Source organism: Heloderma suspectum, chromosome 2 (assembly GCF_057233095.1).
Source record: "Heloderma suspectum isolate Gila_16-S chromosome 2, 16-S_ref, whole genome shotgun sequence".
In the NCBI taxonomy this organism is placed as follows: Eukaryota; Metazoa; Chordata; class Lepidosauria; order Squamata; family Helodermatidae; genus Heloderma; species Heloderma suspectum.
In genome coordinates this window covers 293995062-294019738 of record NC_139459.1, presented here as the reverse complement: position 1 = coordinate 294019738, position 24677 = coordinate 293995062, and the positions used below count along the sequence as shown (strand labels likewise).

Below are 24677 nucleotides of genomic sequence, written 5' to 3'. Positions count from 1 at the left end.
CATAGTCCAGTCCCTAGGTCTTGAATCTGCCTGCAAGTAGATGGTAAGGAGAGCAACCCCAATATCTGGAACACTAAATAGTGACAAGGAGAGAGAACAGTGTTCCTGATCCAGTGTGCTAGGGCAACCAATGTTGCCCCATGAAGATCAGATGGCTCTCCCTAATTGTCCTTTGCGAGTCAGTAAAGACATTTTTATTCCAGCTGCAGAGGGTGGAAATTCATATTCGTTTTCTTACATGTGTGTTTTTGGATCAAAGACTAAAGAGTTCTCTTTCCTCTAAAGAATAAACTTTTCTTCTAATTTGATTAAGAAAATGTGTACCTCAGCCATTGGAAGTTTGGAAAACACTAACACTACGTCTACTCTTTAGAGGTAATAAATGGTGGGAACAAAATATATGCTGTAGCTTGGCAAGAGGTATGCTCTACTTCTGCTGAAAATGGTCCAGTCTAGATACTTTAAAAAAAATCTATAGTAATATCAGACTTGTCACTTGCTCAAGAGAATTAAATGTAAAACCAGCTTGAAAATGTTCTTGAAAATGCTTTTATTAGCTGTCCAAGTCAAAGGGGATATGTACTGATACTGTAATATCGACTAATACAGAAGAGAGCTATATATATATCAGTTTTTTTGGACACCTTTTACGGTCTCTAAAAATTCTTCTTGCTTCAGGCCAAACCCATCCATTTTTTTAGAGTATATGTACATTTTGCAACAAAACATAAAACTCTACCAGAGCCTAACAGGAAAGAAAAAGAGAAGGACCTTGTTTCAGGGTAGGCTTGGAGGGAGACTTCACCATAACGGTCTTAAGCAGGAAAAGGTTGTGGAGGCGTTGGGGTTGTTTCTTTAGGTTTCCCTCATTTGTTTTCAAAGCAGTACTAACAAAATTCTTTTTTCCTCCCTTTTTGATAGTTAACCTAAATACCTCAGACAGGTTTGTCTTCATTAATTAATAACAAAAATGGGGGGGGGGATCATAAACTGTTTGCAGATTCATTGACATAATAGACATGGCCATTTAGACTGTTTGGAAGGTAGCAATTGGAGGAACTGAACTGAATACATGATGCAGCCATCACTAAATAGACGAAACATGGGAAGATGAAACAGATAGATCAGGCCTTGAACAACTTGTTACTCACCAAACAAAATGCAGCCTACCACCAATATATTATAGCCTACCAAGTGCTTCACAGCCTATCTTTGTTTGCAGTCTCAGTCAAACAGCAAAAGTGGTTTACTGAGCTCATAGTGGGCTTCATTCAGCTTGGTGTGCCAGAATTTGTACAGGCCTGAGACAGATGAAAATCCTGACAAGACAGATGTTCTGTGGGCAGCTGATTTGTCTGTTCAGAGAGATGGTATCCAACCTGTTCTGGTTGAGGTTGCACATCCCCTAAAGGATCAAGTTCATAGTCTGGGGAATGGGATATACCTGGATCCAGTTTTGTCACTGGAGGCCCAAGTAGCCTCAATGGCAAGAGTTGCCTCTCATAAGCTTAGGCTGGTGTGACAACTGCAGTCTCTTCTGGACAGAGATCGCTTGGCTATCTCTGTCCAGTTCTCCAGGCTCTGGGAATATCCAAGACTGATTACTGTAATGCATTGTATGAGATGAGCTGCCTTTGAAGACTGTTCTGAAACTTCTCTTAGTTCAAAATACAGCTGCCAGGTTATTGACTGGGACCAGTTTGTGAGAACATATCTTGCCAGTATCGAAAGAACTTTCCTGTGGAGTCCACTGGTTCACTGGCTTCTGGGCCATTTCTAAGCACAATTCAAAGTACTGGTGCTTGCCTTCAAAGCCCTAGTTAGCTTAGGACCCAGGTACCTGAAGGAACATTTGCTGCCATACCAACCTGCCCGTGAATTGACGTCCCCTCCATAGACTCTCCTCCAGGTCCTCCCATCTGAAGTATGGCAAGTGGTGACCAGAGAGAGCCTTTCAGTGATGGCACAACGTTTGTGCAATTCCCTCCCCAGAGAGGCCTGCCTTGCACCAAGATTGTTATCTTTTGGGTACCATTTCTATTTTATTGTGATTTTGTAAACTGCCTTGGAAGCTCTGTTGAACTTTTAAATAGTTTAAATAGAAATCTTCTAAATTTATACTCCATGTTCTCTAAAAGTCATTTATAAAAGGACTTGAAACTGATTCTAAGATATCTGGTTTTATGTTCACTTAGTAGAACCTATACATCTAATATCAATTTTCTTTTCAATCCTTTTTTTTTTTTACTTATCCTTATGTAACCACCTAATGAGGCATGCAACCCCTTTACCTTTTATCAAGGAGGTTTTGCAGATTACTTCTTTAACTTGTATGTCCACAGAAGCTGTAAAGGGGAGGCTTTTATCACATGAGCATTGGATTTTGTTTTGGATTAATGGCTTGGATCCTAAACTGCTGCTCCATTCACATATGAAGCACCCCACGCAATATCCCACACCATTCCCAAGGATAACCCAAGCCCCAGGAACAGATTTCAGGGGCCACAAGGGCTGCAGAGGGAAGAAGGAAAGCCCAATTTGCTAAACATGAACTCTGCTCCATTCACTGAGCCAGCCCTACCATTAGCCAGAGTGAGGCGGCTGCCTCAGGCAGCTAATTTGGGTGTCATGAAAGTTCACCAAATTTTTAGGTATTTAATTTATGATTGTTGTATTTTTACTGCCAGGAAGGTCAGGTTTTCTTCCACAGGTGCCAACATAACTTGACCAGCCACGGATATTATGAACCTTGTCTTAGGGGGAGGAGGTGTTTTTTGCTCTGCCTCAAGCAGCAAAATGGCTTGGGCTAGCCCTGATCCAACACATACTTCCCATAAACATGCTTGCATAATATACATTGTTCAAAATCCCAAATGTGTTTATTAGAAATGTGGGGTCAAGATCACAAATGTGTTTATTAATGTTTATTAATAGTGAAATAAGGGGTCAAGATCAAAACCTAAATGGATATGATTGATTATTTGCCTCTTGGGCAACAGGAAAAATGATGTCATGTTATATTTTCTACTGATCACATCATACAGGTGGCTCCCATTTCCTACCTGAGAATATCCATGAACCCGATTTTCCACACACACAACCACGAGGCATTAATGACATTACCATTGGGTATGACCTTGACCTTGACCATCTACTTTCATGACAACTTTGGAGATATTTTCCACTCACAAAATGCTGTGCTTGGCTTTGCAATCAACAGGTAATTGTCAATACCAGGGGAGTAATTTTATAAGAGTTATAAATAGATTAGTATGTGTGCTAATTCAAGGTACTGAGTCCTCATTAACTGATGTCTCCATTGGGCCAGCTGTTTAAGCACAATAAATTAGGAGATTAAGAAAAAAGAAGAGTTGGTTTAAAGCTGGTGTACTGGTGGTGTGGGTGTGGCCCAGACAGATTGCTGGCCTGAAAGAATGCTCTGTACAATTCTTCCATCCATTCAGACCAAATCAGTTCCTTGAAACCATTTCTACCCCAAGTTGGAATTAATGGTAATCCTAAACACATTGATTTAGAAAAAATCCATTTGTTTCTACAGAACTTCTAGTTAAATATTGTTGTTGTTGTTGTTCAGTCGTTCAGTCGTGTCCGACTCTAGTATCAGATACCAGTCATTTATAAATAGCCCTGGTCAACTGATTACATCTATTTATACATGGCTGGTATCTGATCCTATGTATATTTTCTTGGATGTTCTGTAATGTTTTCTTGAAAGATATGCATAAGGAACTGTTAAAGCATCCTAAAGAAATTGGAAATCTAGTAGCTGACACATCTGTTGCATGCTAGATAACATGTGAATGATGTGGTCATATTCACCTGCTGTCTTTTGACCTTCCTGTACCTATGACATTCAGAGATAAAATAAAATGTTCTATCCCCTTTGCTATCACAAATCTTTATTATTATTTATTTCTGTCTACAGAGATGATTTTGTGCAAGTTGGGAAGGGAGCATCCAACAACACATTAATAATCCGAACAATGAATGTAGGCCTAAGTTTGCTTAAGGTTTGGGATGTGGAGCACAACAATATTGCAGATTATGTGCCACTTCCTGTGCAACATGCCATCTACCCTGAGCTCAGAGATGTTATCATAGGCGATGTTATTTGCTTAACTTCCTCACTGGTCAATCAAGAAGGTAAGAAATCACTGAACAATAATTGACATCAACTGAAAAATAAAAGAGAGAGTCTCCAGCAAAATTAAGTTGTCATAGAAACTTTGTACAGTTGTTTGTGTTGTAGATCTTCAAAACAATCAAATATTTTTATTTATATATTTCATTTCTATTCTGCCCAATAGCCGAAGCTCTCTGGGTGGTTCACAAAAATCAAATACATTATTCATTGTGTTGTTCACTATCAAAGGTCAGCCCCTACTCTTGCTAATGGGATGAACAGACTTAATCAGCTCCTCAATATTTAATTATATCAAATCAATATGCCATTTGTTCTGAACTATTGTCATTTCTCCCCTTCATGGATCACTGCCTTGTTGTTGCGAAGGGGCTTGCGTAACTCAGTGAAGCCATAAGCTATGCCGTGCAGCGCCACCCAAGACGGACAGGTCATGGCAGAGAGTTCTGACAAAATGTGGTCCACTGGAGAAGTAAATGGCAACCCACTCCAGTATTCTTACCAAGAAAACCCCATGGAATGTATCACAAGGCTAAAAGATATGATGGCGCCGGAAGATGAACTCCTCAGGTCGGAAGGTGTCCAATATACTACTGGGGAAGAGCAGAGGGTATTTCCAAGTAGCGCCAGAAAGAGTGAAGCGGCTGAGCCAAAGCCGAAAGGACGCTCAGCTGTGGATGTGTCTGGTGGTGAAAAGAAAGTCCGATGCTGTAAAGAACAATATTGTTTAGGAACCTGGAATGTCAGATCAATGAATCAAGGTAAGCTGGAGGTGGTCAAACATGAGATAGCAAGACTGAACATCGACATCTTGGGAATCAGCGAACTCAAATGGACAGGCATGGGCGAATTTAATTCAGGTGACCATCATATGTACTACTGTGGGCAAGAATCCCTTAGACGAAATGGAGTAGCACTCATAGTCAACAAAAGGGTGGGAAAAGCAGGACTGGGGTACAATCTCAAAAACGATAGAATGATCTCAGTACGAATCCAAGGCAAACCATTCAACATCACAGTAATTCAAGTCTATGCCCCAACCACTGATGACGAAGAAGCTGAGGTTGATCGGTTCTATGAAGACCTACAACACCTTCTAGAACTAACACCAAAAAAAGATGTCCTCTTCATCATAGGGGATTGGAATGCTAAAGTAGGAAGTCAAGAAATCACCGGGATAACAGGCAGGCATGGCCTTGGTGTACAAAATGAAGCAGGACAAAAGCTAATAGAGTTTTGCCAAGAGAACACGCTGATCATAGCAAACACTCTTTTCCAACAGCACAAGAGACAACTCTACACATGGACATCACCAGATGGTCAATATCGAAATCAGATTGATTATGTCCTTTGCAGCCAAAGATGGAGAAGCTCTATACAGTCAGTCAAAACAAGACCTGGAGCTGACTGTGGCTCAGATCATGAGCTTCTTGTTGCAAAATTTCGGCCTAAATTGAAGAATGTAGGGAAAACCACTAAACCATTCAGGTATGACCTCAATCATATCCCTTATGAATATACAGTGGAAGTGAGGAATAGATTTCAGGGATTAGACCTGATAGACAGAGTGCCTGAGGAACTATGGACGGAGGTCCGTAACATTGTTCAGGAGGCAGCAACTCAATCCATCCCAAAGAAAAAGAAATGCAAGAAAGCCAAGTGGCTGTCTGAGGAGGCTTTACAAGTAGTTGACGAAAGAAGGGAAGCGAAAAGCAAGGGAGAAAGGGGAAGATATATCCAACTGAATGCAGAGTTCCAGAGAATAGCAAGGAGATACAAGAAGGCCTTCTTAAATGAACAATGCAAAGAAATCGAGGAAAACAACAGAATGGGAAAGACTAGAGATCTCTTCAAGAAAATCGGAGATCTCAAGGGAACGTTTTGTGCAAAGACGGACATGATAAAGGACAAAGAAGGCAGGGACCTAACAGAAGCAGATGAGATTAAGAAGAGGTGGAAAGAATACACAGAAGAACTATACAGGAAAGAGCTGAATGTCCCTGATAGCCATGAGAGTGCGGTCACTCAACTTGAGCCGGACATCCTAGAGAGTGAAGTCAAGTGGGCCTTAGGAAGCATTAATAACAACAAAGCTAGCGGAGATGACAGTCTTCCAGCTGAGGTATTTAAAATCCTAAAAGATGATGCTGTTAAAGTGCTGCACTCAATATGCCAACAAATTTGGAACACTCAACAGTGGCCGCAAGACTGGAAAAGGTCAGTTTATATTCCAGTTCCAAAGAAGGGCAATGCCAAAGAGTGTTCAAACTACCGCACAATTGCGCTCACTTCACATGCCAGCAAGGTGATGCTCAAAATCCTACAAGCTAGGCTTCAGCAGTATGCGAACCGAGAACTACCGGAAGTACAAGCTGGGTTTCGAAGAGGCAGAGGAACTAGAGATCAAATCGCCAACATTCGCTGGATCATGGAGAAAGCAAGAGAATTCCAGAAAAACGTCTCTTTCTGCTTCATTGACTACGCTAAAGCCTTTGATTATGTGGATCACAACAAACTGTGGCAAATTCTTAAAGTGATGGGAGTACCAGACCACCTTACCTGTCTCCTGAGAAACCTGTACGAGGGTCAAGAAGCAAGAGTAAGAACCAGACATGGAACAACTGAGTGGTTCAAAATTGGGAAAGGAGTACGACAAGGCTGCATATTGTCACCCTCCTTATTTAACTTATATGCAAAGTACATCATGAGAAATGCTGGGTTGGATGAATCACAGGTCGGAATTAAGTTTGCTGGGAGAATTATCGACAACCTCCGATATGCAGACGATACCACCCTAATGGCAGAAAGCGAAGAGGATCTCAAGAGCCTCTTGTTGAGGGTGAAAGTGGAGAGTGCGAAAGCTGGTTTGAAACTCAACATTAACAAAACGAAGATCATGGCATCTGGCCCCATCACTTCCTGGCATATAGAAGGGGAAGAAATGGAAGCAGTGACAGATTTTATTTTCTTGGGCTCCAAGATCACCGCAGACGGTGACTGTAGCCATGAAATTAAAAGACGCTTGCTCCTGGGGAGGAAAGCTATGGCAAACCTAGACAGCATAGTAAGACGCAGAGACATCACCTTGCCGACAAAGGTCTGTCTAATCAAAGCTATGGTTTTCCCAGTAGCAACGTATGGCTGTGAGAGCTGGACTATAAGGAAGGCTGAGCGCCGAAGAATTGATGCTTTCGAACTGTGGTGCTGGAGAAGACTCTTACGAGTCCCCTGGACTGCAAGGAGGTCAAATCAGTCCATCCTAAAGGAAATCAACCCTGAGTGCTCATTGGAAGGACAGATACTGAAGCTGAAGCTCCAATATTTTGGCTACCTAATGCGAAGAGAAAACTCTCTGGAAAAGACCCTGATGCTGGGAAAGACTGAAGGCAAAAGGAGAAGGGGCCGGCAGAGGATGAGATGGCTAGATAGCCTCACCGATGCAATGAATATGAACTTGAGCACGCTCCGGGAGAGAGCGCAGGACAGGGAGGCCTGGCGTGCTATGGTCCATGGGGTCACGAAGAGTTGGACACGACTGAACGACTGAACAACAACAACAATTGTCATTTCTATTTATCTTTAAAATAATATATTTAATATAATTGCATTTTGCCACATGTATACAAAAAAGAGAGTGACCAATTTTTATACTAAGTGGGTCACAAGGCATATTACGTGATTTGAAGGAAATTTTGACATAAAGTCAACATTGTTGCATCCATGTTGTATACAGATTTTAATAGATCTTTATAGAGTAGAGAGAGAGGTCTGAGGGAGTGGGTTAAAGTTTGTGTGGACCTGCTGTTGGTGGCGGTGTGTTGCTGCCAGGTTGCTGGCCTAGAAGACATACCACGCAGTTGTTCTGGGCTTGTTTGGCTGTAGCCAAATATCAGGCAATGCACAGACAAAGACAGAGCCAGCTGCAACATGCGAAATAATTCCACTATATCAGAAAGAAAGTAAATCCATGTGCAGTAATTAATGCACTTCAGGAAAAATTGATAGCATTCCCATACCCAGCTTGCCTAGGCATAGAAAAAGTGGGCAGACTGGTTAAAAAAAATGGCCTGATGGCAACCGTACCGCTGCTGTGCCTTTACTTCTAGTTCTACCTATGTGTGTGTAGTTGAGACAATAGAATGCAAAACTACAGTTCACCCTGAGCTGTCTTACCCTTGTTGTTTTTCATCTTTGTCGTCACTTTGTAAATGCTGCTGGTTCTGCTATCGGTCACCATTTTTTTGTTATGCTGATTTGGGGGCGGGGTTGTTGCATTAAATCTTTTTTGTGAACCACTCCTGTAATCCCTTTTGTAACTGAAGAAAAGTATGCTAAAGATCCTAAATACAATACAAATTATACCCCTTGTCAGTGCCGGTACCCTATTTTTTTAGGGCCCTTGGACAAGACACTCTCAACGGGCCCCCTTCGTCAGTGAGTCTATCTTCTCACCACCATTGTCATTAGCTGCTATTGCTCCTCATCCTCTTTCCCATCATTGCTAGCACTTGCTTGCTTGATGACCAGAGGGCCCGTGAGCAAATAGGCAGGGGCATCGCCTGCTTCTGCTTCTCACCAGCACCATTGTCTGGGCCAGAGCAAGCGGCAGGTGACAAGCAGCTTGCAACGGCGAAGAAGAGCAACAACGCCAGGGGGCTCTTGCCAGTGGGCCGCTGTGGGGTGTGGGCCTTCGGCAGGTGCCTGATATGCCTCCCGTTGACACCGGCCCTGCCCCTTGCGTCCTTCCCACCATACTTCAGTTGGTCCAACCAGAAATGTCCCTTCTCAAGTCAGCGGCAGAATTGGATTGAGAGCTTTTCAGTTTATGAATAACCTCCTCAGAGGCAATTGGCTTGTTACATGGAAGCCATTTAACTACTCCGCAGGTTTGCTAGGGTTAGGAGGTCAGCCATTTGTCTATAGTAGCTCACGAGCAACTGGGGCAGTTTTCTTCATGTGAACGGAAACCTTTTTTGGGAGAAAAGCGTGTGGAGCAATTTAGATCAGCATCCATGTCATAGCTAGAGCTGAATGAGTAGGGCAGTCTTAAGCCTACTCTGAAGGAGTTCTTCAGCATTCTCTTTGTGGCCAGAGAGATACCGTCTGTGTACTTCCTGTCTGAGTAGAAGCAGCAGCCTTGAAGGTGATGTTGAAGCAGCCACGTAGTGGCTTTAGCAAAGGTTGTTGCTGTTACTGAACTGGATATGGGGCTTTCTGCAAGATGTTAGACAAAAGCAAAACACCCAGCAGTTGATATTTAGGGGAAATATATCCCTTTTGCAATACACAGCAAAAAAAGATAACCAAGTGAATATGACTGGGACTTTCAGTCCTCTTCCTTAGATACTGCTACTTGGATACTATTGTGCATTGCTGGATGGGTAACTGCCTTTGATTACAAAACCGTGATTTTGCAGAGAGAGATTGTGTGTGTGTGTGTGTGTGTGTGTGTGTGTGTGTATGTTTATGTTTATGCATGTTTGTCCAGTCTGTATGTGTCATGGCTCATAATTCTGACTTCAAATAAATTTTTCAAATTATGTAATAGATGTACTCCCTGCATAAAGAAGGATGAAGTATATTGAGACTGACTGTAACAATCTGATTATTTTTTACAAATCTCCTTTTTTCACAGGTTTGTCAGGAACATGGAGTTCTTCTTTAAACAGTGTTCTTCAGATGGATTCGAAGACAGGAGTAGCTGTAGCAAGGAATTCTGGAACTGTTACAATATATTATGAGGTTCCTGGACTACTTAAGACATATCAAGAGGTGAGAGACTTTTGAATTTCCTTTGTACTGTTGATATTCTGAGTGAATCTTGTTTTGAACAGGAAATACCCTTCTCATCAGCTGCCTCCTCAGACCCCCCCATCACTGCTTTGTAAAGTCCTTCAAGTTTAAAAAGTAATTTGAGATTTTCTGTGAGAGCAGTTTAAAAATAGTGTGTGTGTATCCCACTAAGTAGTTCTATACCAGAGGTATGGAGTCTTTGGCTGTCAGATCTTTTTGGATGCCAACTGCCTTCATCCCTGACCACTGGACTCCAGTTCATTTTGGAGTCCAGTAACCTCTGGGGGACCACATGTCCCCCATCCCTGTTCTGGACACATGCATGACACACACATTCATACTAAGACACACACACACACACCCCACATGTGTCAAATATTTGGGAACAGCTACTGAGAGGAAAACGCCTTTTGAAAATTCATGTGTGTTACACCCTTTCTGGATTGTAACCATCATCTGTTTCAAAAGCAACCATGGGTGATATCCAATGGGGCTACTCTACCTCCATTGCTTCCATTGCAGAGGACTCACCACTTACAAAATGGGGCTTTGGCACGTCTGAAAATTACCACAGAAAACAGCAGAAATGCTTATTTCTGGATAGGGACAGCTCAGCAGAGCTGTTCTGCGAGCTCCCCTAACCTGCCCCATTCTGGAAACGAGCATTTCCACTCATTTTTCGTTATTTTTAGAAGCACCAAAGCCCCATTGTGCAAGCAATGCATGCTGCGAGCGCCCAGGCACAATAGGATACTACCCCATGTCACTATACCCCACTATATTTATTCTTAGCTTTTAAAAATTATTATATTTATGTGGCAAACTTTATCTGTTTGTGGGGCTAAAATGTTTCAAATTTCTAAATAGCTTTAAGTTAAATGGTACTCTATTTGGGGTGAAACAGCATGTTTAAATTTAAATACTGACAAGATTAAAGTGTACTACAATTTTACTTTGAAAGTACCTATCTTTCAGCGACTGTATCTTCAAAACTTAGAATCATAGAATCATAAAATAGTAGGGTTGGAAGGGGCTACAAGGCCATTGAGTCCAACCCCCTGCTCAATGCAAGAATCCAAGACAGAGCACCCCTGACAAATGGCTGTCCAGCCTCGTCCTGAATGCTTCCAGTGTGGGAGAGCCCACTACCTCCCTAGGTCATTGGTTCCATTGTCGTATCGCTCTTACAGTCAGGACGTTTTTCCTGATGTTCAGCCGGAATCTGGCTTCCTGTAACTTGAGCCCATTATTCCGTGTCCTGCACTCTGGGATGATCAAGAAGAGATCCTGGCCTTCCTCTCTGTGACAACCCTTCAAGGACTTGAAGAGCGCTATCATAAATCCCCTCAGTCTTCTCTTCTCAAGGCTAAACATGCCCAGTTCTTTCAGTCTCTCTTCATAGGGCTTTGTTTCCAGTCCCCTGATCATCTTTGTTGCCCTCCTCTGAACCCTCTCCAGTTTGTCTGCATCCTTCTTAAAATGTGGTGCCCAGAACTGGACACATTACTCCAGATGAGGCCTAACCAGTGCTGAGTAGAGGGGAACTAGTACTTCCCGGGATTTGGAAGCTATGCTTCTATTAATGCAGCCCAAAAGAGCATTTGCCTTTTTTGCAGCCACATCACATTGTTGGCTCATCTTCAGCTTGTGATTGACAACAATTCCAGGATCCTTCTCGCTTGTAGTGTTGTTGAGCCATGTATCCCCCATCTTGTAAGTGTGCATTTGGTTTCTTTTTCCTAGGTGCAGAACTTGGCATTTGTCCCTATTAAATGCCATTCTGTTGTTTTCTGCCCAGCGCTCCAGTCTATCCAGATCACTTTGAATTTTGTTTCTGTCTTCCAAAGTATTAGCTATCCCGCCCAATTTTGTGTCATCTGCACATTTGATCAGCATTCCCTGCACTTCCTCCTCCTCCAAGTCATTAATAAAAATGTTGAAGAGCACTGGGCCCAGGACAGAGCCCTGTGGTACCCTGCTCATTACCTCTTCCCAGTTTGAGAAGATCCCATTGATAAGCACTGTTTGAGTCCGATTCTGTAGCCAACTGTGGATCCAGCGGATCGTTGTTTCATCTAGCCCACTTTGAGCTAGTTTGCTCATCAGGATATCATGGGGCACTTTGTTGAAAGCTTTGGTGAAGTCGAGGTATATGATGTCTACAGCATTCCCACAGTCCACAAGGGAGGTTACTTGATCAAAAAATGAGATCAGATTCGTCTGGCAGGATTTGTTCTTAACAAATCCATGTTGGCTTCAAGTAATCACTGCATTGTTTTCAAGGTGCTTCCAGATGGATTGCTTTATCATCTGCTCCAGAAGTTTCCCAGGGATTGATGTCAGACTGACTGGTCTGTAGTTCCCAGGTTCCTCCTTTTCACCCTTTTTGAAGATAGGGACAACATTAGCTTTCCTCTAGTCATCTGGTACTTCACCCGTCCTCCATTATTTCTCAAAGAGAATAGACAGCGGTTCTGAGAGTTCTCTGCCAGTTCCTTTATTACTCTAGGATGCAGTTCATCTGGCCCTGGAGATTTGAACTCATTCGAAGTAATCAGGTGTTCCTTGACCATATGCCTATTGATCTCAAGCTGCAATCCTGCCCCTTCAGCCTGTACTTCACCTTTGCCAGGGGGGTCATAGACCCTCTTTTGGGAGAAGACTGAGCCAAAGTAGAAATTGAGCACCTTTGCCTTTTCTTTGTCATCTGTTATCATTTTGCCATCCTTATTTAATAGCTGAACAACCATTTCTTTCCTCTGCCTTTTACTATGCGCATAGCTGAAGAAAGCCTTTTTGTTGTTTTTAGCATCCCTCGCTAACCTCAGCTCGTTCTCAGCTTTAGCCTTCCTGATGCCATCCCTGCAATTCTGTGCTACCTGCCTGTACTCTTCCTTCGTTACTTGGCCTTCTTTCCACTTCCTATATGTGTGCTTTTCTGTTTTCAGGTCATCTCTAAGCTTTTTGTGAAGCCACATTGGCTTCTTATGTTGTCTTCCACCTTTTCTTCTTGTTGGAATTGTTTGTAATTGTGCCTTGAGAATTTTCTGTTTTAAAAGCTCCCACCCATCTTGGACTCCTTTTCTCGTTAGAGTTGCTTGCGATGGGACCTTACTTATCATTGTTCTGAGTTTATTAAAATCAGCTTTCCTAAAATTCAGGGTACGCGTTTGACTACACTCTGCTTTTACTTCCTTTAGAACCAAGAACTCAAGTATAACATGGTCGCTTTCCCCTAGAGTTCCTGTAACTGCTACTTTACCCACTAGGTCATCTCTGTTCTTAGTATCAAGTCAAGGATACCCAATCCTCTGGTTCCTTCCTCTACTTTCTGTAGGAGGAACTTATCCACCACACAAGTCAGGAATTTCCTGGAGGGGCCATGTTTTGCAGAATTTGTCTCCCAACAAATATCGGGGAAATTGAAGTCCCCCATTACTACAACATCATGCTTCCTTGAAACATTGGCTATTTGCTTTTCAGAAGTTTCATCCTCGTCTTCTCCTTGGTTAGGTGGCCGGTAGTAGACTCCGACCACCAGGTTCCTTTTATTCTTTGCTCCATTTATTTTGATCCAGATGCTGTCAATGAGGCTACCAAGCTCATCCTCCTGTATTTCTGTGCAGAGATATGTATTTTTCACATACAGTGCAACCCCACCTCCCTTCCTGTTCCTCCTGTTCATTTTGAACAAGTTATATTCTTCAATTGCTGTATTCCAGTCATGGGAGTCATCCCACCAAGTCTCAGTTATACCTATCAAGTCATAATTTCCCTCTTGTATTAAGAGTTCAAGTTCGTTTTGTTTGTTTCTCATACTCTGGGCATTAGTATATAGACATCGAAGACGATGTGCTTCATAGTCCGGCTTTCTTCCTACATGTTTCTGAAGATTATTATTGGGCGCTATTAGAGCTGTTCTCTCCGTTGCAGTGCATGAGCCTATGTCCATTGTTATCCCCAACTTGGGGATCTCCCAACATCTCCCTTCCCTGTAGGATTCAGTTTAAAGCCCTCCTGATGAAGTTCTTCATGCTGTGGCCATACACATTCTTCCCAGCCTTTGTGAGGTGCAACCTGTCCCTTGCCAACAGCCCATCTTCCAGGAAGTATAGCCCGTGGTCCCAAGCTGGCACCACCTTCGTAGCCAGTCATTCACCTGGAGTATTTTTCTTTCCCTTTCTATCCCTCTTCTAACTACTGGAAGGATGGATGAGAAAACTATCTGGGCTCCAAAGTTCTTGAGTTTCCTTCTCAAAGCTTCAAAGTCTGACGTGATCTCTTCGTAGCTCTGCTTGGCGGTATCATTTGTTCCCACATGGATGAGAAGAAAGGGATACCTGTCAGTGGGCTTTATGAGTGCAGGCAACCTTTCAGTCACATCTCTAATCCGTCCTCCCGGGAGACAACATACCTGGCGAGTCCATGGGTCTTCGCGACATACTTGGGTTTCGATCCCATGCAGCAAGGAGTCTCCCACTACTACTACTCTTCTCTTCTTCTTGTTGTAGGCCTGGATTTCATCACCTCTGTTTGACTGACCTTCAGCCTCTTGCTCACTCTCATGCAGGTTCCCCTGTAATTCTTCCTCTGCAGGCTGTCCTCCAGTGTCATCCTCAAGTACCTGGAATTGGTTCCACAGCTCCACTGCTTCCACTGGTGCAGAGTGGTGTCTAGTTCTCCTAACTGTCACCCTTAACTGTATCCTCTACTGCATTTTTCCTCACCTTAGCTTTGCCCACTGTCAGGGTGGACACTGAGCCCATAGAATCCCAGAGTAGTTCTGATTCGGAGGAAGAGCAGTCGCTCCTGGGAGAGGAGCGTGCCCCTTTTTCCCAGGGCCCGCAGCTGACAGAGATTCCTCCCACCCACATTCCTAGATTAGAAAGCAGTCCAGGGAGTGACCCAGCACCGATAGCAGACTGGTTGGATGCGTGGCGCAGACTCAGAGAGCAGCGCCAAATGGAGAGCGCGGAAAGGAAGCGTAGCGCCCGGTTGGCGCTCAAAGAACGGTTGCGCCCAGAGGATCCAAGGGAAAAGGGGAGGGATTCTCCCTAGTCCTTATATTCAGGGGTCTGCCAGTAATTGCCTTTCAAACGGGGACCAACTGTTCCAACTTAGAGCATAGGGATGCTGCTGCTCAGATCTAGTTGCTACCTGTAGAGTTGTAAGTTGTAAAAGAAGAATAAAGCTTTGAAAAGAATCCCTTTGTCTGCGTCTCGACCTGGCTACTGGATTAGACTGAGAGAGCCCTCCAAGGAGCCCTTGACACCCACTTCTGCCTCAGCTTGCTGTTGCTCTTCTAGCTTCTGTTCTTCACTTTGCTGCTGTAGTTCCACCATTCTGTCCAAGAACTCTTCGTGTTCTCTTATTCCCTGGAGGGTCAACAGTTGCCGCTCCAGTCCTCTTACTTTTTCTTCCAGCAGCATGATCACCTTGCACTTGTTGCACGTGTAGGCCATGTTGATTTCAGGCAAGAAAACAAACATTGCACACACCTTGCAGGTTACCACCACTGGAGAGTCTTGTCCTTCCATAGCCTCTTTCCCTTTTTGTGTCTAGCTTTCTGATTGTCCTAGACAAGTCTGTGCCTGCTCCTCTACGCAATAGAGGTTAAAAGCAGAGTCCCACTGGTGTGGAAGTGTGTGTTATAAGACAAATAAATGGGGGGAAATGTTTGTTAAAAAAGAAAAAAAATGCTCCCCCTTGACCTCCCCCATCGATCTCCCCCGGCCAACTCCTGTTTGCTCCCCCTGTTCACTCACTCTGGTCACTCACTCTCTGGAAGCTTGCTTGCTTCTGTAGTCCTTGGAATAGCTTGAACAGCTTCCTCTGCTCTGCTCTGCTCTGTTCTGCTGGAAGGAGGGAAACAGACTGAAGCTTCCCGCCCACTCAGCTGCTGGGAGTACTCAGGCTAGGGATGGACGAAAGGGACTAACCTTGTCCCGCAGCTTGCTTCGCGGTGGGGGGGAGGCGCTTCGGTTCTCCCCCCGAAGTTCAGGCGAGGGGGGGAGGCGCCTCGCCCGGCCGAAATTCAGGCCAGGGGGGAGGCGCCCCATCCCTCGCCAGTGAAATTCAGGCCGGGGAGGAGCGCCCCGTCTCGCCGGCCGCGAAAAAAAAAAGTACAATAAAAAAAACACACACACCCGTGACAGGCTACGTGACGATTTACATAGCCTATCACGGCTAGATTTCCAAAGTCAGCCATGATAGGCTACGTAAATCGTCACGTAGCCTATCACGGGTGACTTGGAAAAAAAAAGCGCGTACGCAAATGGCGGCGCCGCATGAGCGCCGCCATTTGCGTTCCTTATTTGGACAGGGGTAGTCTATGTAAAGATTTACGTAGACTATGGCGAAAATAAGGGCAACGCAAATAGCGTTCCCTTATTTTCTCCGTAGTCTACGTAAATCTTTATGTAGACTACCCCGGTCCAAATAAGGAACGCACATGGCGGCGCCCATGGGGCGCCGCCATGTGCGTACGTGCTTTTTTTTTTTTTCCAAAGTCACCCGTGATAGGCTACGTGACAATTTACGTAGCCTATCACAGCTGACTTTGGAAATCTAGCCGTGATAGGCTACGTAAATCGTCACGTAGCCTATCACAGGTGTGTGTGTTTTTACTGTACTTTTTTTTTTTTGTAATGGCGGCGGCGACAGCCGGTCGGGAGACCGGCCGCCGCCCCCGCTGAAACGCCGCCAGGACCCGCCGCCGAGAGGGACATTCGCTGAAGGTAAGTCCCATCCCGGGGGCGGGGGGGGGCCGGCGGAGAATTTCCCCACCAATTTCGGGGGGCCAAATGCACTCGGCCTCCCGAAGATTCGTGGAGAAATTCTCAGCCATCCCTGACTCAGGCCACACACCCCCAATTCAGTTGGAGCTCTCAGGAGCACCTGGTGAGCTCACAGCCACTCAGAAGGATAAAGGGCAGCCCCCTGGGCTTCCTGCAGCCCACTTACCTCTTAGTCTCCTTTGTCTCTTCTACCACTGCAACTCCCCTGGCCAAGTCCTGTTCGCTCCCCCTGTTCGCCCGCTCTGGTCGCTTGCTCTCTGGGAGCTTGCTTGCTTCTGTAGTCTATTGGTAAGTTAGAGATGTGTTTCTCTTGGTTCTCTGGGAATCGCATCCCAGTAAGTATGCATAGGATTGCAACTCTTCCGTAAGTGATACAGGGATCTCCTCTTTTTCCTTTTAAGGTGACAATTAATGTACCTCAGAGGATTGTGGCAACGCACGTAAGTGGAACGAAAACAAACATGCAGGATGCTCCAGCTTCAAAAGTTATAGTTAAAATTGGGCACAGAAGCAAAAACATGAAAGGTATACTTATTAGTCTTCTTTCTGTTTCTGAAAGCTTGTCTTTTGCTTTTCTATGTAACATTAATTTTCTGTGTAAATAATACACAAAATATCTCCGTACAGCTTATTAAGTTTAATTGTGGGAATATGTTCAAAGCATTATTTTAGAGCATATACAATGTTTCAGTGAATTAAATTAAGAAAGCTGAGTAGTCTTTAGTGGAACACACACCTTTTGTGGAAGAACATCAGTGCCATACATTTTGTTTATATGCTCAGCAAAGAGGAACACAGTCAGCCATTCAATTTTCCACTACAGAAAGGCCATTTTCAGCTGGGTGTGCGTATGAAATGGCCCACTATCTGCCTAATGTTTGATCACTGAACACATCTCTTTCCATCCTTTTTATATAGCTTAATTATTATTGTTTGCGAACTTACCTGTCCTAAAATGATTGACAGGAGCGCTTCAAATTGTGGCATAAATAATAGTTTCTATGCCACAACAAATATTTAATGATTAATAAGCAAGTATATTTTAACAATGCAATGCAGAGAACTCAGCAGTTTCTGATGTACTGACTATATTTCCAAGGAAACTAATGCTCCATTTCAATCCAGTAATAAATGACACCATTTATCTTCTTGACAACCTCTGGAAAACACATTAGTGCGACTTCCATAGCATGCCAGACTTACTGGGTTACAATGCCTTGATCTAAAGTTTAAATGAACTGAAATTACATGCAGCTCAATATGACCCATCACTTAACAGCACTTCATACCTCATTCATTCTCAATAATTATTGTTGTAAAGCTTTCAGTGTTAAATGCTTTCAAGTTATAGGTGAGAAAAGTCATCTGTGTAAGTCATCCTGCTCTGATCAACAGCTCTTCTTTTAAATGCTTAAAAACATAATGAAGATTACAGTTTGACATGATTTATTTATTTACTTATTTACTTACTTATTTATTTTTACCAGTGCTACTCCTCCAATAGATTCTTGTTTTGGTGATATCCCAATTCCATTATTCCAATTCCATTATTCAATTTTCTTCAGGAGAATGTTCACCTGCCCAAATTGAAGTACTTGAAAAAATGAGGCCCCAGTCTAGTATCAGCTGCCAACTTCATTTCAAAAACGATGTATTTGACTTTCCAGCCTCTGAAATTTTTACCGCAGAACCTGGGTTTGATGTAGCTTCAGGTAAGAATAAAGGACCAAATTGTATTAAGTGTGCAACTATGATTTTGTATGACGATGACACTGAGAATTTTATGATGAGAAAAACTGAGACTAGGATAATAAATATAATTTCCTCTTTCCACAATTGCTATTTATAGTTATGTGTATAGCATGTGTGTGTGTGTATGTATGTATGTATGTGTGTGTGTGTGTGTGTATATATATATATATATATATATATATAATGAAATATAGTGTGTCTTCTTTCCTATCCCTCCTCAAAATGGTTCTGTCATTTTTGGCACGAGCTCTTGGTGCTTATCCCCTACTGAAACTAAGCCTGAATACATGTGACTGACCTGAATGCACACTCTTCCCTCTTCACCTTTGCCTCTGCCAACTGCCCTCTGTTGCCTGCCCTGTGTCAGATTTTAGCCTCTTTGGGGCAGTGTTCTGTCATCCGAGGGATCCTCTGCAGGGGAGCGCCCTTCCCCCACTCCTCCCTTCTTTTCCTAGACTTACCCTTCTTGCACTGGGGATGGGCAGCAGCAGAAGAGGTGTCAGTGTGGCTGCAGACAAAGGGCCCGTCTATCCCAGCACCCTGTTTCCAATGGTAGTTAGCCTGATGCCTCTGCTTAAAGCAGAGCATGGATGAAGTAGCTCATCTTTGTCCTCTGCATCTGTCATTCAAAGGCATACTGCTGCTGGACGTTATGGTCCTATTTAACTGTCATTGTTAATAGTCATTGATATGTCATTGACTTTTCCTAGTCTCTTTTTAAACCTATCAAAGCTTTGCAACATCTTGTGAGTACCATAATTTCATCATAGTATGTGAGTACCATAATTTCATGATAGGTTGTGCAAACTAGAGTTACTTCTTCAAAAAACAAAAGGCAGCACAAGCTTGCACAAAGGCAATGCAAGCAGACAATAAGAGATGCAAAAATGCATTTTGAGGAGCATATCGCTAACAATAAAAAGGCAAACAATAAAGAATTCTTTAAGTATATCAGAAGCAAAAAAAAACAGTTAGGGAGGCAGTTGGACCACTGGCTGACCATGGAGTTAAAGGAATACTGAAAGATAACAAGGAGATTGCAGAGAAGCTTTTTATCCATCTTCACTGCAGAAGATATAGGATAGCTACCTGTGCCTGAACTGTTGTTTTCAGTAAGGGAGTCTGAGGAACCGAGGCAAATAGTGGTGACAAAAGATGAAGTTCTCAACCTTATTGATAAATTGAAAGCAAATAAATCACCAGGCCCAGATGATATCCATCCTAGAGTTCTCAAAGGACTCAAATATGAAATTGCTGATCTTCTAACCAAAATATGCAACATGTCCCTAAGATCAGCTTCTATACCAGAGGACTGGAAAGATGGCCAATGTAACACTAATTTTCAAAAAGGGATCCAGGGGGATCCAGGAAATTACAGGCTGATTAGCTTAACATCTGTTCGTGGTAAATTATTTATTATTTATTTTATTCATTTACAATATTTATATACCACTACACATCAGAAGATTTCGGAGCAGTGAACAACATGGTAAAATAATAAAACAACAGGGTAAAAGAACTGAAACGTTTTTTAAAAAGACAAACCCCAATAAAGTGGAATTTAAGAAACTGCGGCTGGTCATGCAAGGAAGGCCTCTTGAAATAACATCATCTTCAGGAGGCACCAGAAGGAACACAATGTTGGTGCCCGCCTGACCTCTAAAGGCAGGGAATTCCACAGGAAGGGGTCTCCCACACTGAAGGCTCTTTTCCTGATGGACTCACCATGTGGAACCACTAGGAGCATGCCCTCTGATGACCTCAGTGACCAGGAAGGTTGGTTAGGAAGGAGGTGCTCCCTCAGGTATCCTGATCCCAAGTTGTTTAGGGCTTTTTACACTAGTACTAATACCTTAAACCTGGTCCAGTAATGAATAGGCAGCCAGTGCAGTTCCCTCAGCAGAGGAGTTACATGCTGAATTGGTTGAAGTCATTATTAACGATAAAATTAGTAATCACATAGAAGGACAAGCCCTGCTGAAAAAAGAATCAACACAGCTTCTGCAAAGGTAAGTCCTGTCTCACTAAACTTTTAGAGTTCTTTGAGAGTGTCAATAAACATGTAGACAAGGGTGATCCAGTAGATATTGTTTACTTGGACTTCCAAAAGGCTTTTGACAATGTCCCTCACCAAAGGCTCCTGAGCAAACTTAGCAGTCATGGAATTTATTTATTTATTTATTTATTAATAAATTTATTAATCGCCCATCTGGCTGGTCACCCAGCCACTCTGGGCGATGTACAACCCACCATAAAACAATTTAAAACAATAAAATTCTACCATAAAAAATTTTTTAAAATACCCTAACCCACCCCAAATGCCTGCCTGAACAACCACGTTTTTAATGCACGACAGAAGCTCATTAAAGAGGGGGCATGACAGAGTTCCCTAGGGAGGGAGTTCCACAGAGTGAGGGCCACCACAGAAAAGGCCCTCTCCCTCGTCCCCACCAGTCTAGCTGTCCTGGCTGATGGGACAGAGAGAAGGCCATCCGAGGCTGATCTTGTTAAGCGGCCTGTCTGGTGCTGCTGGAGGCGCTCCTTAAGATAGGCTGGGCCGGAACCATATAGGGTTTTAAAGGTCAAAACCAACACCTTGAATTTGGCCCGGAAAACAACTGGTAACCAGTGCAACTCCTTCAGCACTGGAGTGATGTGATCTCGCCGGCGGCTGCCTTTAATCAGGCGAGCCGCTGCGTTCTGTACCAGCTGCAGCTTCCGAACCGTCTTCAAGGGTAACCCCACGTAGAGCGCATTACAGTAGTCTAAACGAGAGGAGACCAGGGCATGTACTACCAATGGGAGCAGATGGTCGGGAAAGAAGGGGCGCAGCCGCAGTATCAGATGGAGTTGATACAGTGCTGTCCGGCTCACAGCTGACACCTGAGCCTCCATGGACAGCTGGGAGTCCAAAATGACCCCCAGGCTGCGGACCTGGTCTTTCAAGGGTAGCCGTACCCCATTCAACACCAGGTCAACATCCCCCAGCCTCCTCTTGTCTCCCACCAAAAGTACCTCGGTGTTGTCAGGGTTCAGCTTCAGCCTATTCCTCCCCATCCAGCCACTCACCGTCTCCAGACATTTGGACAGGGATTCTACGGCCAACCTTGGTGAAGATTTGAACGAGAGGTAGAGCTGCGTGTCATCCGCATATTTATGACACTGCACCCCAAACCTCCTGATGATAGCCCCCAGCGGCTTCACATAGATGTTAAATAGCATTGGGGAGAGGATGGAACCCTGTGGCACCCCACAAGTAAGTGGCCACGGGCCCGAAACCTCCTCTCCCAGTGCTACCCTCTGGTACCTGCCGGAGAGGAAGGACCGGAACCACCGCAATACAGTGTCTCCAATGCCCAACCCCTCCAGGCGGTCCAGGAGGATACCGTGGTCAACGTGGTCAACAGCTGGTTGGAATAAGAGGACAGGTCAGTAACTGGTTAAATAACAGAAAGCAGAAAGTAAGAAAAAATGGTAAATTCTCCCAACAGAGTGAAGAAAATAGTGGGGTCCCACAGGGATCTGTATTAGGATGAATGCTTTTCAACCTGTTCATAAATGATCTGAAATTAGGACTGAGCAGTGAAGTGGCCAGGTTTGCCGATGACACCAAATTATTTAGGGTGGTTAATACAAAAAGGGATTGTGAGCAACTCCAAAGGGATCTCTCCAAAGTGGGAGAATGGGCATCCAAATGTCAAATACAGTTCAGTGCAAGCAAGAGTAAGGTGATGCATGTTGGGGCAAAAAATCCCAAGTTCAAGTATAACCTGATGGGATCTGAGTTAGCAGTGACCAACCAGGAAAGAGATCTTGGGGCTATGGTGGACAGCTCAGTGAAGATGTCAACCCAGTGTGCAGCTGCTGTAAAAAAGGCAAATTCCATGGTAGGCATAATCAGAAATGGAATTGAGAATAAAACTGCCGATATCATACATACAAATCTATGGTGCAGCCACACTTGGAATCTACTTCTGGTCACCACACCTAAAAAAAGATATTGTAGAGCTGGAAAAGGTGCAGAAAAGGGCAACTAAAATGATCAATGGGCTGGAGCGTCTCCCCTCTGAGAGAAGGTTACAACACCTGGGATTGTTTGTCTTGGAAAAAAGGAGGGTAAGAGGAGAGGTGTACAAAATTATGCATGGTGTGGAGAATGTGGATCAGGAGACATTTTTCTACCTCTCTCAAAATACTAGAACCCCGGGTCATCCTATGAAAATGATTGGTGAGAGATTCAGATAACAGGAAGTACTTCTCCACACAGCGCATAGTTAAAGTATGGAATTCGCTACCACAGGATGTAGTGATGGATGGCTTTAATGGTTGGACAAATTCCTGGACAAAAAGGCTATCAATGGCTGCTAGTCTTGATGGCTGTGTGCTACCTCCAGTATCAGAGTTGCTGGGGAACATGCTGTACACCAGTTGCTGAGGAACATGGGTGGGAGGGTGCTGTTGCGCTCATGCCCTGTTTGTGGGTTCCTGGTCAACAGCTGGTTGGCCACTGTGTGAACAGAATGCTGGACTAGATGGGCCCTTAGTCTGATCCAGCATGGCTCTTCTTATGTCGTTATGGGCTTTGTGCATCCTACACATATGGGGTGTGATGCACAAGGCCTGCACAGTGCTTTGGTCAGAACATTCTAGAACTGAAGAGCATTTTGGATGGAGTCTTCACCCAACCTATCTAGCATATCCTTGCGCACAGTTCCTGCCTTGCCCAGTTCCTCTTCAACCACCGAAGTGTGTGCATTGTGAAGATGTAAAGGCACAATCCTATGCATGTTTAGACAGAAAAAAGTCCTACAACTCACAGCATTCCCCAGCAACGTGGCTGCCTGGGGAATGTGGGGAGTTGTGGGACTTATTTCTGTCTAAACATGCATAGGATTGCACCCTTAATCTCCTGCAGATATTAGAAGACTAAGCTGTTGAGTTCCTTTGTTTTTTCCTTCTCCTTGAGAGAAAATACATTCTCTTACCAGCAGCTGGGATCACTTCAAAGCAAATTGACCTGTGTATGCACGTATGCAGGCAGATTTTGCCTTTGGTGAAACAGAATTAGGGATGTGCGAATCAGCAAAACTTGAGCTGAACAAAGTTCTCCAAATTCCATCTCAAAGTCTGTATCAGAGTCTATGTCAGATTGTGAGCTTTGGGGTTGTTTCCCTGTCACATGAAAATGTATGGACTTTGACTGCAGATTACCTTGATGTCTGTGTTTGGTCTGAAAAGTGCAAACTGGGTAAATCCAGATCAAAAATTAATGGAAACCAATTTCTCATACATCCCTAGAATTCTGTTAGCACTGAAAATTGTGCATTCCGTGAAATTGTTTAGTGTGCTGGGGCTCAGACCCTGTCTCTGCCTTGTTGATATAAAGGCTGTGGGGGAAGATACTTGTCCTTTGTAATTTGCCACACCTCCTATGACAGCCATTTTGTCATGGCGCCCAGGAAGGTCTCAAAGTGAGAAATGTGTCCAAAAAGATTGTCTAAATCAAAGCCATCAACACTAAAATTGAGCATTTCCATATCTAGAAAAGCAACCTAACTAATCACATTTCAGTTTTAAGCTCAAAGTCATAATCTTTCCAGAAACTTTATATCAACATTTCTGCACATAACCATGTTTACATTTATTTGTTTGGGGTGTTCCATTTTGGTTTTGATGGATATACACTGAAAAGTGATAGAGGCCTTTATGTACACGAGAATCTCACCAACAACTCCATGGTTCGTGCTCTGGTATTGTATATTTATCCTCTTAACGTAATACTGAGTAATGAGCTGAGGGAGCCAAAATAATAATCCAGTAGATAAGTAATAAAATAATAATTAGCAACCTGGGAATATAAAGATACAAATGTGCCAGACAAGCTTAATGATGATGATTGGCTAGAATTGCAGTGTTAAATGAAGACAACACAGCAGGTGGTACCAGATTTGATTTTCAATATCAGCAACACGTTCATGTCTCAGCACTTCAAATAGTGAAGAATGCTGAACCTGGAAAAGTTCTTTCCTCAAGGCGATTCAAATGTAAAAGCACAGACTACTGTCTCCTGTGGAGTATCCAATGCTGCCTGCACACCACCAGGACCCACCGTTAGCCCTTCCTAAAGTAGCTGGAAACAATCGGAAATGTTCGTTTCCAGAACGGAACAGGTC

General features: G+C 43.7%; 1 protein-coding gene across 5 annotated transcripts in view; it reads left to right on the top strand.

Annotated features, from left to right (window-relative positions):
* NUP210 (nucleoporin 210) overlaps positions 1-24677 on the top strand; it is a 136975-nt gene that overhangs the window by 101695 nt on the left and 10603 nt on the right. For 4 of the 5 annotated variants that reach the window (XM_084839943.1, XM_084839944.1, XM_084839947.1 and 1 more), the window contains 5 exons: positions 3045-3220; positions 3947-4164; positions 9798-9934; positions 17154-17277; positions 18318-18464. In XM_084839943.1, coding sequence (XP_084696069.1) covers positions 3045-3220; positions 3947-4164; positions 9798-9934; positions 17154-17277; positions 18318-18464 — 802 coding nt within the window. Of the gene's footprint in view, positions 1-3044; positions 3221-3946; positions 4165-9797; positions 9935-17153; positions 17278-18317; positions 18465-21565; positions 21664-24677 lie in introns of those variants that run through there. The other variant, XM_084839945.1, reaches the window with a different exon arrangement.